At 44.3% G+C, this 12,007-nt stretch overlaps 1 protein-coding gene across 1 annotated transcript; it reads right to left on the bottom strand.

The window, feature by feature from the left end:
• Window positions 1-8,927: 8,927 nt before the first annotated feature.
• LOC107114932 (feather keratin B-4-like) lies at window positions 8,928-11,647 on the bottom strand. The gene is made up of 2 exons (XM_015416540.1): window positions 11,582-11,647; window positions 8,928-9,710 (listed from the first exon to the last, which is right to left on the bottom strand). The coding sequence occupies exon 2, from the start codon at window positions 9,686-9,688 to the stop codon at window positions 9,323-9,325; it is 366 nt and encodes a 121-aa protein (XP_015272026.1). The 5' UTR covers window positions 9,689-9,710; window positions 11,582-11,647; the 3' UTR covers window positions 8,928-9,322.
• Window positions 11,648-12,007: the final 360 nt, after the last annotated feature.

Below are 12,007 nucleotides of genomic sequence, written 5' to 3'. Positions count from 1 at the left end.
GCGGCAAACACGGACATAGCTTTCAGAAATACTCGAACAGCCCCATTCTTGTTAATGTCTGTAAGAACTGCTGGTGCTTTGGAATGCCTGGGATAATGTTTAATCTGAATTGCTTTTTTAAATCTTTTGGCTTCCTGGGGATAATTGATTTCCTTTCATTCCTTTGTCCCTGCTTCCCCGGTCTCTTCGCCTCTCTGCTGTTTTCAAGAAGGCTGAGGGGTCAATGCTCCCTCTAAGCTGTGAGGTCTTGTGAGCAAAAATTCTACTTTGTGAGCTCCTGGCATTAAAGCTGCGAGTGAGTGATTTGGCTCCTGCATAAATTAGCTTGCTTTGGAGCCATCCTTCCTGAGCTAAGGCAAAAAATGTGTGAGCCGGAGGCTAAAAAACTGTGAGCTAGCTCGCACTCACTCAGCTTAGAGGGAACACTGTGAGAAGGATCTGGTTCATTTTTACTCCTTTCCCCTTTGAATCCGCTGATCACGTGGCCAACCTGTCTCATATGGTGTAGAACTGCAAGGACTTTAAATTCAGGACCGATTGACTCTAATGTCTATAGATGATATAGTAGACCCAATTCTGGGCCTTCCTAGCCGTTGAGTCAGCTGCTGAGGTGTTACGGAATATCAGAAACATTCCAAATGCTCTGAACTAACCTGAATCCTTAAATCCCATCGCCAAGGGATGGCCCCCATGTGGATAAGTGCTGCTGTTGTTGTTCAGTCGCACAGTCGAGTCTGACTCTTCGCAACCCCATGGACTAGATCATGCCAGGCCCTCCTGTCTTCCACCGTCCTCTGAAGTTTGCTCAATTCCATGTTCGTTGCATCTATGACACTGTCTAACCCTCTCATCCTTTGCCATCCCCGTCTTCTTTGACCTTCAGTCTTTCCCAGCAGCAGGGTCTTCTCCAGTGAGTGCTCCCTTCTCATTTGGTGGTCAAAGTATTTGAGCTTCATAGATCTTACATACCAGGTTCCTATGCAGTATTGTTCTTTGCAGCATTGGACTTTCCTTTCACCATCAGACACATCCACAACTGAGCGTCCTTTCAGCTTTGGCCCAGCCGCTTCACTCTTTCTGAGGTTACTTGTACTTGCCCTCTGCTCTTCCCCAGTAGCATATTGGACACACAGAGAAAATATTAAATATCTGATTCAATTAATATCCACAGTTGATACTTAAGCATTTATGTATTTTGAAGGGGGGATTTTTTTGGACTGTCCAGCACTTAAACTCCATCACTTGCCTTTGCCAATAAACTTTACTTCTTAGAGCATCATAATGTTTCTGTCCCATTTATTATGTCTGCATCTGGGTTACAAATTCATGTCGGCATACATGCCCAGGTGTCCATAGCTCACTGGGTGGAGCATTCTTTACACCACTGTTGGAATGTTCCAAGCTCTGCAAAAGCTCTTTATCAAGCTGATGATATTGGGATAAATCGGGGCTCTTTTTGTAGCAGGAACTCCTTTGCATATTAGGCGACACACCCCTAATGTAGGCAATACTCCAAGAGCTTACAGAGCTCTTCTTACAGGGGCTACTGTAAGCTCTTGGAGGATTGGCTACATTAGGGATGTGTCACTTAATATACAAAGGAGTTCCTGCTACAAAAAGAGTCCTGTGATATTTGGTTAATATAGCAGAGTTTGCCCAGTCATAGAAGCATGATGCTGAGTGCAGAAAATATATTGCAATGAGGGAAAACTTACATTTATTCAAGTTGATACATGTCACATTCAGGTTGCAGTCAAAAGGAGAGAGAAAGAAGCCTATTCCATAGAGTACGTTCCCCATCGCAAATGGCCAGCTACCTCGGCATCACATGTGCGAGGGTATGAAGACATTGTATCTACAGGAGAGACCTGAGGCAGAATTATAAGCGAGATGGGGCATTTCCGTACAGCAGTCAAATCACATTTTATTGTATGGTCAAAGACCAGCATAGATAAAATACTACAAAACACACACACAAAGTTAAAATAGATATTCGTAAAAAAAATAACACAAATTAAAATAGACAATAATATAAATAGACAGTAATATAAATGGGTGGTAATTACATAAACCTGGATAACGAAAGCAACTGACTAATTTTATAGGCTGTTTCGCAGAATTTTGCAACTGAGGCTGCGGTCACTGGATTTCTGTCTTCTAGGAATAATGTAACATATCTCAAGCTTGCTCTGGCTCTTCAACCTGACAATGCGGCCTGCACTCTGCTCTAAAATAACTGCTTACATTGCTGAGTTCCAACCTCAAAGCCAAAACATCTAGATATGAGGACCTGTGGCTCCAAGCTCCTGCTTTGTCAGGGAGGGTGTTTTTGACCTAGTAATACAATAACTCCAGTCAGAGTCTTCTGGTCAGAGAAGGGAGGGGTCTGGCGTTCGTCAAGACCATCCGATTTCTTGATTGACAGCTAACCTGGATTCTAAAAGTATTTAACACCAGTGTTTGAGATATGGTAGCTCAAGTGGTTAAGACGCTGACCTGCAGGCTGTGGAAGGTCAGTAGTTCAGCAGTTTGAGACCCGAGTTGCCTAGTTCCAGCTCCTGACAACCTAGCAGTTCGAAAGCAAGAAATTGCAAGTAGGTAAATAGGTACCACTTCGGTGAGAAGGGAACAGCGTTCCGTGCGCCTTGGTGTTTAGTCATGCCGGCCACATGACCACGGAAATGTCTCTGGACAGTGCTGGCTCTTTGGCTTTGAAATGGAGATGAGCACCGCAACCCTCGAGTCGGACTCGACTGGCTTTCGAGCAAGGGAACCTTTACCTTTACCTTTACCTTGAGAGCTAAGGGCCCTCTGCCAATGCCCTGGTTAGGTCCTGCGAGAGCAGCCGGGATGCATTCCTAAATAGATAATACTTACTAAATGTGCAGTTTTTGTTAATCATTTTAAATAATAAATAAAATTATAAATAATAAATTATAAATTATAAATAAATAAATAAAATAATAAATAAAATGTGCACTTTTTGTTAATAAATATTGGTTTTTCTGCTCCCTTCTGTGAGAGGAATACTGAAATCGCCACTTGTTTGAAAATTCGTGCAGTATGGTTTTCTTTTAATAAATCACAGATACTTTGGAAAAGGTATTTCTCTCTCTCTCTCTCAAACTATGGAGTTCCTGCCAGTTTCAACCCTCACCCCTTGTCGATCCGGGTGGGAAAGGGATCCTTAGGAGAAGCTCCTGGTCTCTTAATTCCCCCAAGAAGAAGAAGAAGAAGAAGAGAAGAGATTGGATTTATACCCCGCCCTTCACTTGAAGTCTCAGAGCGGCTTACAAACTCCTTTCCCTTCCCCTTCCCACAACAGACACCCTGTGAGGTGGGTGGGGCTGAGAGAGCTCTGACAGAAACTGTTCTTTTTCAAGGACAGCTGTGCCAGAACTACGGCTCGCCCAAGGTCATCCAGCCAGGTGTAAGTGGAGGAGTGGGGGAATCAAACCCGGTTCTCCCAGATTAGCGTCCGCACACTTAACCACTGCACCAAACTGGCTCCATGGAAGGCCATATAGAAGGAGTGAGAGGACAGTGTGAGAGGGGAGGAGTCAGAGGGCACTCCCAGCTTAAGACAGAGAGGCCCATTCAAGGAGATAACAACGATACACACTTAGCGTGATGTCCAACCCACCCCATGTCCAGGCATGCTGAATCACTCACTCCAACAGGTGATAGCAAGTGCCATCAAGTCCCAACCAACTTATGGTGACCCCCATAGGGTTTTCAAGAGAGGATATGAACAAAGGTGGCTTGCCATCGGCTGCCTCTGTGCAGCAACCCTGGACTTCTTTGGCGGTCCCCCATCCAAGCACTAACTATGGCTGACCCTGATTAGCTTCTGTGATTGGACAAGAGCAGATGAGCATGTGCCGTCTAGGCGAGGGCCCTTCAAGCTAAGGTCTGAGAAGAACCTGAAACTCTATATCAAAAGCAATGGGAATTAGATTTGGCCATCTCATTGACCGAAGAGGATGGGTTACAAATATATGAAGTAACATTCAGGGAATCAAAAATCGTCCCTATTCATATGCAAGCAGCAAAGATATTAACCGGATGGTATAGACCACCCATTACAATGCATCAGTGGTATAGGCCACCCATTACAATCCACCGCTGGACCTCCTGATGGCACCTGGGATTTTTGGCCACTGTGTGACAGAGTGTTGGACTGGATGGGCCATTGGCCTGATCCAGCATTGACTTATCTCATGTTCTTATGAATTCAGAAATCACATAGCACTATGTGTAAAAAAACCAGTGCGACAAAACAGCTGATTTTTTCCACTGCTGGTGGCAATGCCCTCTAATTCAAAAATAGTGGCAAGATACAATAGAACAAATTAAAGAAATTACAAAGATCATAGAATGTTAGAGTTGGAAGGGACCTTGCAGGTCATCTAGTCCAACCCCCTGCACTCTGCTTACTTACCGTGCTCTCCAGATTTCCTCCTTTTGGAAAGGTGGCCAGAAATCAAACATGGAGATAAATACAAAGAAATAATAGCAAATTTAATAGCTATAGCACAGATACTTATAGCCAGGGCTATTTTTGGGCACGAACACACAGGAACGGAGTTCCGGCTGGCTCCTGAGTTGGCCACACCCAGCAGGAACTCATTAGCATAATAGGCCACACCCAATAGCAGAAAATTATTAGGATTGGCTACATTAGGGGTGTGTGGCCTAACATGCAAAGGAGTTCCTGCTCCAAAAAACCCCCTGGGTTTTGACAACAAACAAGGTAAACAGAATAAGAAGGCAAAGGTTGGTGTGGCTGGATGACCACACTTCTGGTAACATGGGGGTGTGGCCTAATGTGCTAATGAGTGATGCTGTCAGGGTGTGGCCTATTATGCTAATGAGTTCCTGCTGGGCTTTTTCTACAAAAAGAGCCCTGCTTATAGCCATCAAATGGGTAGGAAAAAAAATCCTCCAGTTACGCAATGGTGGCGGCTCCTACCTGGTGGAATGAGCTCCCGGAGGAGATCCGGGCCCTGCGGGACCTGGTGCGGTTCCGCAGGGCCTGCAAGATGGAGCTCTTCTGCCAGGCGTATGAGTAGGAGCCGCCACTACCATCATTACCATCATCACTGTTCCATCGTCCCTGGCCGTGGAAGAAGGGAACATCAGCGTCTGCCAGAACAGATAGCCTTGAGTAGGAGACAATCCTGAGTAGTAGAGAAATTGTATACCATCTGCGGAATATCATAGGAGAACGCCAGAGCACTTTGTTTAGTAAATGTATAAATGTAATAATGTTATTATAATATTATTGTATTGAATTGATTTTATATAGTTTTATATGTTTTATATTGGCGTAAGCCTCTTGTAAGCCGCCCTGAGCCCGCATACGTGGGGAGGGCGGGGTATTAATTGAATTAATTAAATAAATAAATAAATAAATATAACAAAATATGGGAACACTTCACCATGCCAAAAAAAAATCATTTAATATATCGAACACATTGCCAGAAAATTGTAATAAAAACGTAGTAGCAGTTTGGTATCCGGTTATAAGCTTTATGCTTGGAATAGAGATTATTACAAATACTCCACAATATCCAAAGATGATTTATTTTTGAGGGTTGTTATCCTTGAACGTTATGGCGAGTTATGAATGGAGAATTTAAGGCAATGTAAACAAAGTACTTAGAATGTAAGAATGTCATATGTATATACATTGATAATTAACGTATGAAGGTTATGTTGGAATATTGCTTGTGTAAGTTAAATGTTTTAAAAATGGAAAAAATTATTAATTAAAAAAAAATCAAGCTAAGGTCTGAAAAACCTGGGTTGTGTACTCATCCATATCTGATTATTAAAAAGGGGGAGAGAACTGCTTGCCCAACAGTAATGGAGGATGGTGTTGTTTTGTGACTGGCAAAAATGCTTCCCAAGGCATGATGCTGCCGGAAAGACTTCACCTGGATTTCCAATTAATGAGAAACTCGGTGCATACTAATTAACGACTATGTTCATGGACCTGTGTGGCTCCAGCTAGCCCGATCTTGCCAGATCTTGGAAGCTAACCAGGGTCAGCCCTGGCTAATATTTAGACTGGCGACCACCATGGAAATCCAGAGGTGCTATACAGAGACAGGCAGTGGCAAATCATCTGTGAACCTCTCTTGTCTTGAAAACTATACAGGCTTTCCACTACCGTCTGAATTGAAGAAAGCTCTCCGTACTCTGGGGCGGGGGGGGTTCCTACAGAAAGTAAGGAACTTATTCCATTAGTTGCTGTAGATGTTCCGGGCTGCATGGCCGTGGTCTTGGTCGTACCTGAGGTTTCGCCAGCAGCTGTGAACATATTTCAATTTGAAATAGCTTCCACGGCCATAATTATCACCTGTAGTGGGTTAACTGGAGCAACTCCTTAGCGCCTCGGAGCCTGCGGAGGGGGGGTGTTCCTAACCAACTATTAACAACACTCCAATTAAGTCCCAGTTTTAAATGGGACATGCCTTCGGCAATCCATTATAATGTAAAGATGTGAAATTGCATTTTAAATAATTCTTAGCACAGTTGGGGATGTTATCTGGGGAGTCTATTATGACTCCCATGTTAATTCTTTTCTCTCTTTTGTATTGTGTGCAATTTTGTGTGTGTGTGTGTATGCCCATGCCTGGAAGTCACAGTAGCCTCTGGAAACTCCTACTGGGGCATGGAGGATGTTCATAGAAGTGACTTGATAGCCTGCCTCTTCCTCCCGACCCTGGTTTTCTCTGGAGGTCTCCCATCCAAATATTTGCCAGGGTCACCCCTGCTTAGCTTCTGAGATCTGACAAGATTGGGCTTTCCTGGGCTATCCAGTTCAGGGCACCCCCATGTTAAATATTATCGGGATCTCACAGACCCCCTTATACCCTGCTCATACAGTTTTCCCTTCAACTCTAAGAGCATAAGAACATAAGAGAAGCCGATGTTGGATCAGGCCAATGGCCCATCTAGTCCAACACTCTGTGTCACACAGTGGCCAAAAACACCAGGTGCCATCAGGAGGTCCAGAAGTGGGGCCAGGACACTAGAAGTCCTCCCACTCTTCCCCCCCCCAGCACCAAGAATACAGAGCATCACTTGCCCCAGACGAAGAGTTCCTATCTATACCTTGTGGCTAATCGTGGCCTCTGCTCCATATGTTTATCCAGTTCCCTCTTTAAGCTGTCCATGCTTGTAGCTGCCACCAACTCCTGTGGCAGTGAATCCTGCGTGTTAATTGCTTTTTGGGTGAAGAAGGACTTTCTTTTATCTGTTCTAACCCGACCGCTCAGCAATTTCATGGAGTGCTGACGAGTTCTTGTATTGTGAGAGAGGAAGAAAAGTACTTCATTCTCAATCTGCTAAATTTCTTGGAATTGTGAAAAAGCACTGCGTATTTAAAACCTTAATATTTACATCACCTTGTAGTAGCTATTTCATCTTAAAAAATGTGTTTTTTAAAACTATATCAGGATCATTAATATCCCCAGTATTTTGCATGTATGGAGCTTTATACCCCTTACCTGCAGAGAATCCTCTTCAGGCCCAAGCTACACTGGGGCATTTCAGGGCCCTGACTCCTTAATAAAAAGCCCCTCCCCACAAATAGCCATGCCAGAAACCTTATTTTTGACCATGGCCTAGGTCAGGGGTGTCAAACATGCAGCCCGGGGGTTGGATCAGGCCCCCGGAGGGCTTCTGTTAGGCCCACAGTGGAACTGGCCGTCTTCGACTTTCCTCTTCCAGTTCTGCTGCTGCTGCGTCATTGTAGGTTTGCAGCTTACAGATACACACCTGAACAGCATACTCAAGATTGCAACAGCACAGACATTTTGATGCAATAATTCAGAGCAAGAGGTGTCAGTTATCAGACACTGATAAATAAACAAAATATTGCAAGAGTGCTAATGTTTTAAGTATGTTTTTATTTTAAGTTAAAAAAAACACCGTTGTGTTTGTGTCCTTTATAAATTTTATATCCCTGCTACCTGGCATTACATTTTATGACACACATGGCCCGGCCCAACAGGGTCTCATTTATGTCAGATCCGGACCTCATAACAAATGAGTTTGACACCCCTGGCCTAGGTGGTACTGAGCTAGCAGAAAGGAGGATTGTTGGAGATGCACTGAAGGTGCCCTTCTAAGCTTTCTTGCACTGTGGAAGGGAAATCAAAAGGCATTTAAATTCTAATACAACTTTGTTGGTCATAAGAAGAAGAAGAGATTGGATTTATACCCCGCTCTTCACTACCCAAAGGTGTCTCAGAGCGGCTTACAAACTCCTTTTCCTTCCCCTCCCCACAACAGACACCCTGTGAGGTAGGTGCGACTGAGAGAGCTCTGACAGAAACTGTTCTTTTTCAAGGACAGCTCTGACAGAACTATGGCTTGCCCAAGGTCATCCAGCCAGGTGCAAGTGGAGGAGTGGGGAATCAAACCCGGTTCTCCTAGATTAGAGTTCGAGCACTTAACCACTACACCAAAAGTGATCCCTGGACTCCAACTTGGTTCTGTTGCTTCAGACCAACATAGATGCCCACCAGAATTGTTCAAGAGAGCTCGTCTATGCAGACAGTAGGCTAGCTCTGTACAAAAGGCTTCACAAGGTTAACTTGGATAAATGACTGGGGATGGTGGTCTGTACTGATGTGTATAGTTTGCTGTGGGTTTGATCTTAGTGTGTAATTCTACATCATTTAATCCTTATGCCTCCCTTCCCTTCTGTTTTTTTAGACTTCTGGTTGGTCCTACAATCCAAATCCTATTTCATTGTGTATCGAACGTTCCCAGCTGGTGGATTGTGTCAACTCACTCTGTGTAATCCATCTCGAGTCCCAGTGAGAAAGGTGTCCTATACATAATTTCAAGACCCTCTGAAACAGTTTCAAATAAGCACTCATAGGGGTATAAAGCACAGGAATCAGGACTTATGATGCAGCGTAAGCTTTATTCGGAAATAACAAAACAGGAATACACAATCAAAGCTCCCTAGTTGGAACCCAATCCAGCAGAAGTTGGGCAAACGCCAAGCAGTAACTTTTCTCTTTGCCCGAACGACCTCACGCATGACAGTTCAGCCCCAAGGTGTTTGAATGTCTCTGCACAGCCATTGGTAAAGCAAACCTACATCTCAGAAGTAACTAAACAGTAGAAAAAAAAGATTCTGATTTTTTTTTCAGCGGTACTAAGCAGGTACTGCAGTTACAGGCACTCAGTATTCCCTGAAAATCTGGGCCCGAAAGCTCAGCCACGGAATCTGTGCCGGGGGGTGGGGGGGTTATCGATTTCCTAATCATTTCTGTTGGCGTCGCTGATCGATCTGGGCTTAGCAGGGATAGCCGCAGGTGCTGTATCTACGCCTCGGCCGACAGATCCCGCGGAGGCCACCGGAACCCGATCCCGAAGCACATGGTGTGTAGCCTCCCACAGCCACAGGTTCACAGCTGGCAGCGAGGATGGGACCTGGGATGGTCACCACATAGGGGGGTGGCTGGATCACCACTTCCGATGGAGGGATCTGGTTGACGCAGGCGACGTTGGCCCCGGAGGTTATGCCGAGACTGCTTGAGGACACAGGCATGCCGCCGCCGTAGCCAAGCATGCCCGATCCGACCCCGCATGGCCCGAGTCCAAGCATCGGGGAGGAGGCACAGGATGGGATGGCACAAGATGGAGGGTAGCAACAAGCCATGTCTATGGAAGAGATGGGGGATCTGCAATGACAAAAAAAGAGGAGACCCGTCAATCTTCTGTTGGCTTCTGTTGACGCCGAAATCTGTCTCCAGCTTGGTCAACGGAGGGATGACCACATTTTCATTCTGCTGGTGTGCCCCATGGATGGCCCATGCTAATCCAATCTGATCAGATCTTGGAAGGTAAGGTGGGTCAGCCCTGGTCAGGGCTGAGATGGGAGACCACCAAGGAAGTCCAGGGTTGCTATGCAGAAGCAGGCAATCGCAAACCACCTGCATTCGTAACTCTTGCCTTGAAAACGCTATGGGGCTGCCATAAAACAGCTATGGCTTGATGGCAGTTTCCACCACCCTCTGTCCCATTGGGGTCCAGGGCACTAAAGAGCCATCCAGTTCACTATTCATATCTATCTATCTATCTATCTATCTATCTATCTATCTATCTATCTATCTATCATCTATCTATCTATCCATCCATCCATCCATCCATCCATCCATCCATCCATCCATCTATCTATCATCTATCATCTATCATCTATCATCTCTCTATCTATCTTTTCATCTATCTATCTATCATCTATCTATCTATCTATCATCTATCTATCTATCAATCATCTATCTGTCAATCTATCTATTGTTTATATCTATATCTATATCAATATATAGATATATAGATATATATTCTTAAAGGGAACATGGATGTCTTCCCACCTTCTCCACAATGAACGCTGAGCTTTAACACCAGCATTCAAAACATTATCATGCATTGTGAACAGAATTCTGAAAAGACAAAACCATTCCTACAGGAGAAGTGATTGGTATTATACAAAACTCCTTTTTTTTTGGCAACTGTACATATGAAGCTGGATCCGACCATCGGTCCATCAAGGCCAGTATTGTCTATCCAGCTTGGCAGTTGCTCTCCAGAGTCTGAGACTGTGGCCTTTCACATCTTCCATTACCTATTAGCTGGAGATGTCAGGATTTGAACCCAGGACCTTCCGCATGCCAAGTAGATGGCCTTCCAATAAGCCATGGCCCTTCCTGGTCCATAGGGCAAAAAAAATCCCCAATATCTGGATCAGGCTTTTCTGACAAGCTACCAAGGTCATTAGAAGAATCATTAATTCAATTCCTGGACACTTGTTCCATTACCACGGATGACAGACTTAGTATAATAAAATAGGCACTATCATAGCAGTTTTTCCACTGGATGGAGAGCATCTTCACCATAGACTATAGTCAGTGTTCCCTCTAAGCTAAGTTAGTGTGAGCTAACTCACAGTTTTTTTAGCCTCCGGCTCACGCATTTTCATCTTAGCTCAGGAAGGATGGCTCCAGAGCAAACTAACTTATACAGTATCCAACTCGCTCGCTCACAACTTTAACGACAGTAGCTCACAACGTAGAAGTTTTGCTTACAAGACTCCACAGCTTAGAGGGAGCATTACTTTCCATATGACTTGACTTAGAACTGGTAGTGATTCTGCTGTGGACCTCAGACTGCAAAGTATACCTGCATGCACATACTGAAAGGTATTTTTTTTCAAATGCTTCCTTTCAATTTTCTTGGAATGTAGGGATTCCCAGATTCAAAAGAACCAACTGAATCTTTGTAAAGGACTTTTTTGTTTGGAAAGGGGGAGATGGAGGAGAAAATTCTTCGATTAACCATCTCAAGACGGTATACATTCCCCTAATAAAACTAAGTAAGGTAAAGGTAACTAAGTACATCCATCTTAATTGAACGGGCAGAAACCCCCTATTCTAGATGTCTTCTGTCTCCCTCCTGTCCATCTGTTTCAGGTCCTTGGAAGTTAGACCTGTCTGTTCCTAGTGCAAGGCAAGTAAGTAATAAAGTTGCTCAGAATTGTCTATAAAAGTTTTCTTACCTGGTTTTTTCAGGAGAAAGAAGTGGAGAGGAGTTGCGGTTGGAAGTCCAGGAACAGTATGCCAGTGGATGAGATGCGAGTTCTTTTTATACGCTTTCTTTGGGCCGTGAGGTGGATGCTGAGAGACACCCCTCTTGCCTTGAGGATTTAATTAACGTGGCTGATATGTGCAAATGTGAATGGTAAACCGAACCAAATTGCTTTGTTTTCATTCGAGCTGTTAGCCCTTCGTCAGCCATTTAGGAACCTCACATTCCACCTCAATTCTTTTAATCTTTTCCATCTTTCGCAAAATTGCCTTGGATTTAATTGACGTACCCCTGGGGATTAACCAGGGCCCTGTCATTTAGTTCCTTCCATTCGCTCCTGTTAACCGAAGAGTCAGCAAGGGTTTCTCAGAGAAATTGCATAGGAAGGTTCTGTATG

This window comes from Gekko japonicus, unplaced genomic scaffold, assembly GCF_001447785.1.
Source record: "Gekko japonicus isolate JY-2015 unplaced genomic scaffold, Gekko_japonicus_V1.1 scaffold2998, whole genome shotgun sequence".
Classification (NCBI taxonomy): Eukaryota; Metazoa; Chordata; class Lepidosauria; order Squamata; family Gekkonidae; genus Gekko; species Gekko japonicus.
This window is presented reverse-complemented; position numbering and strand designations above follow the sequence as displayed.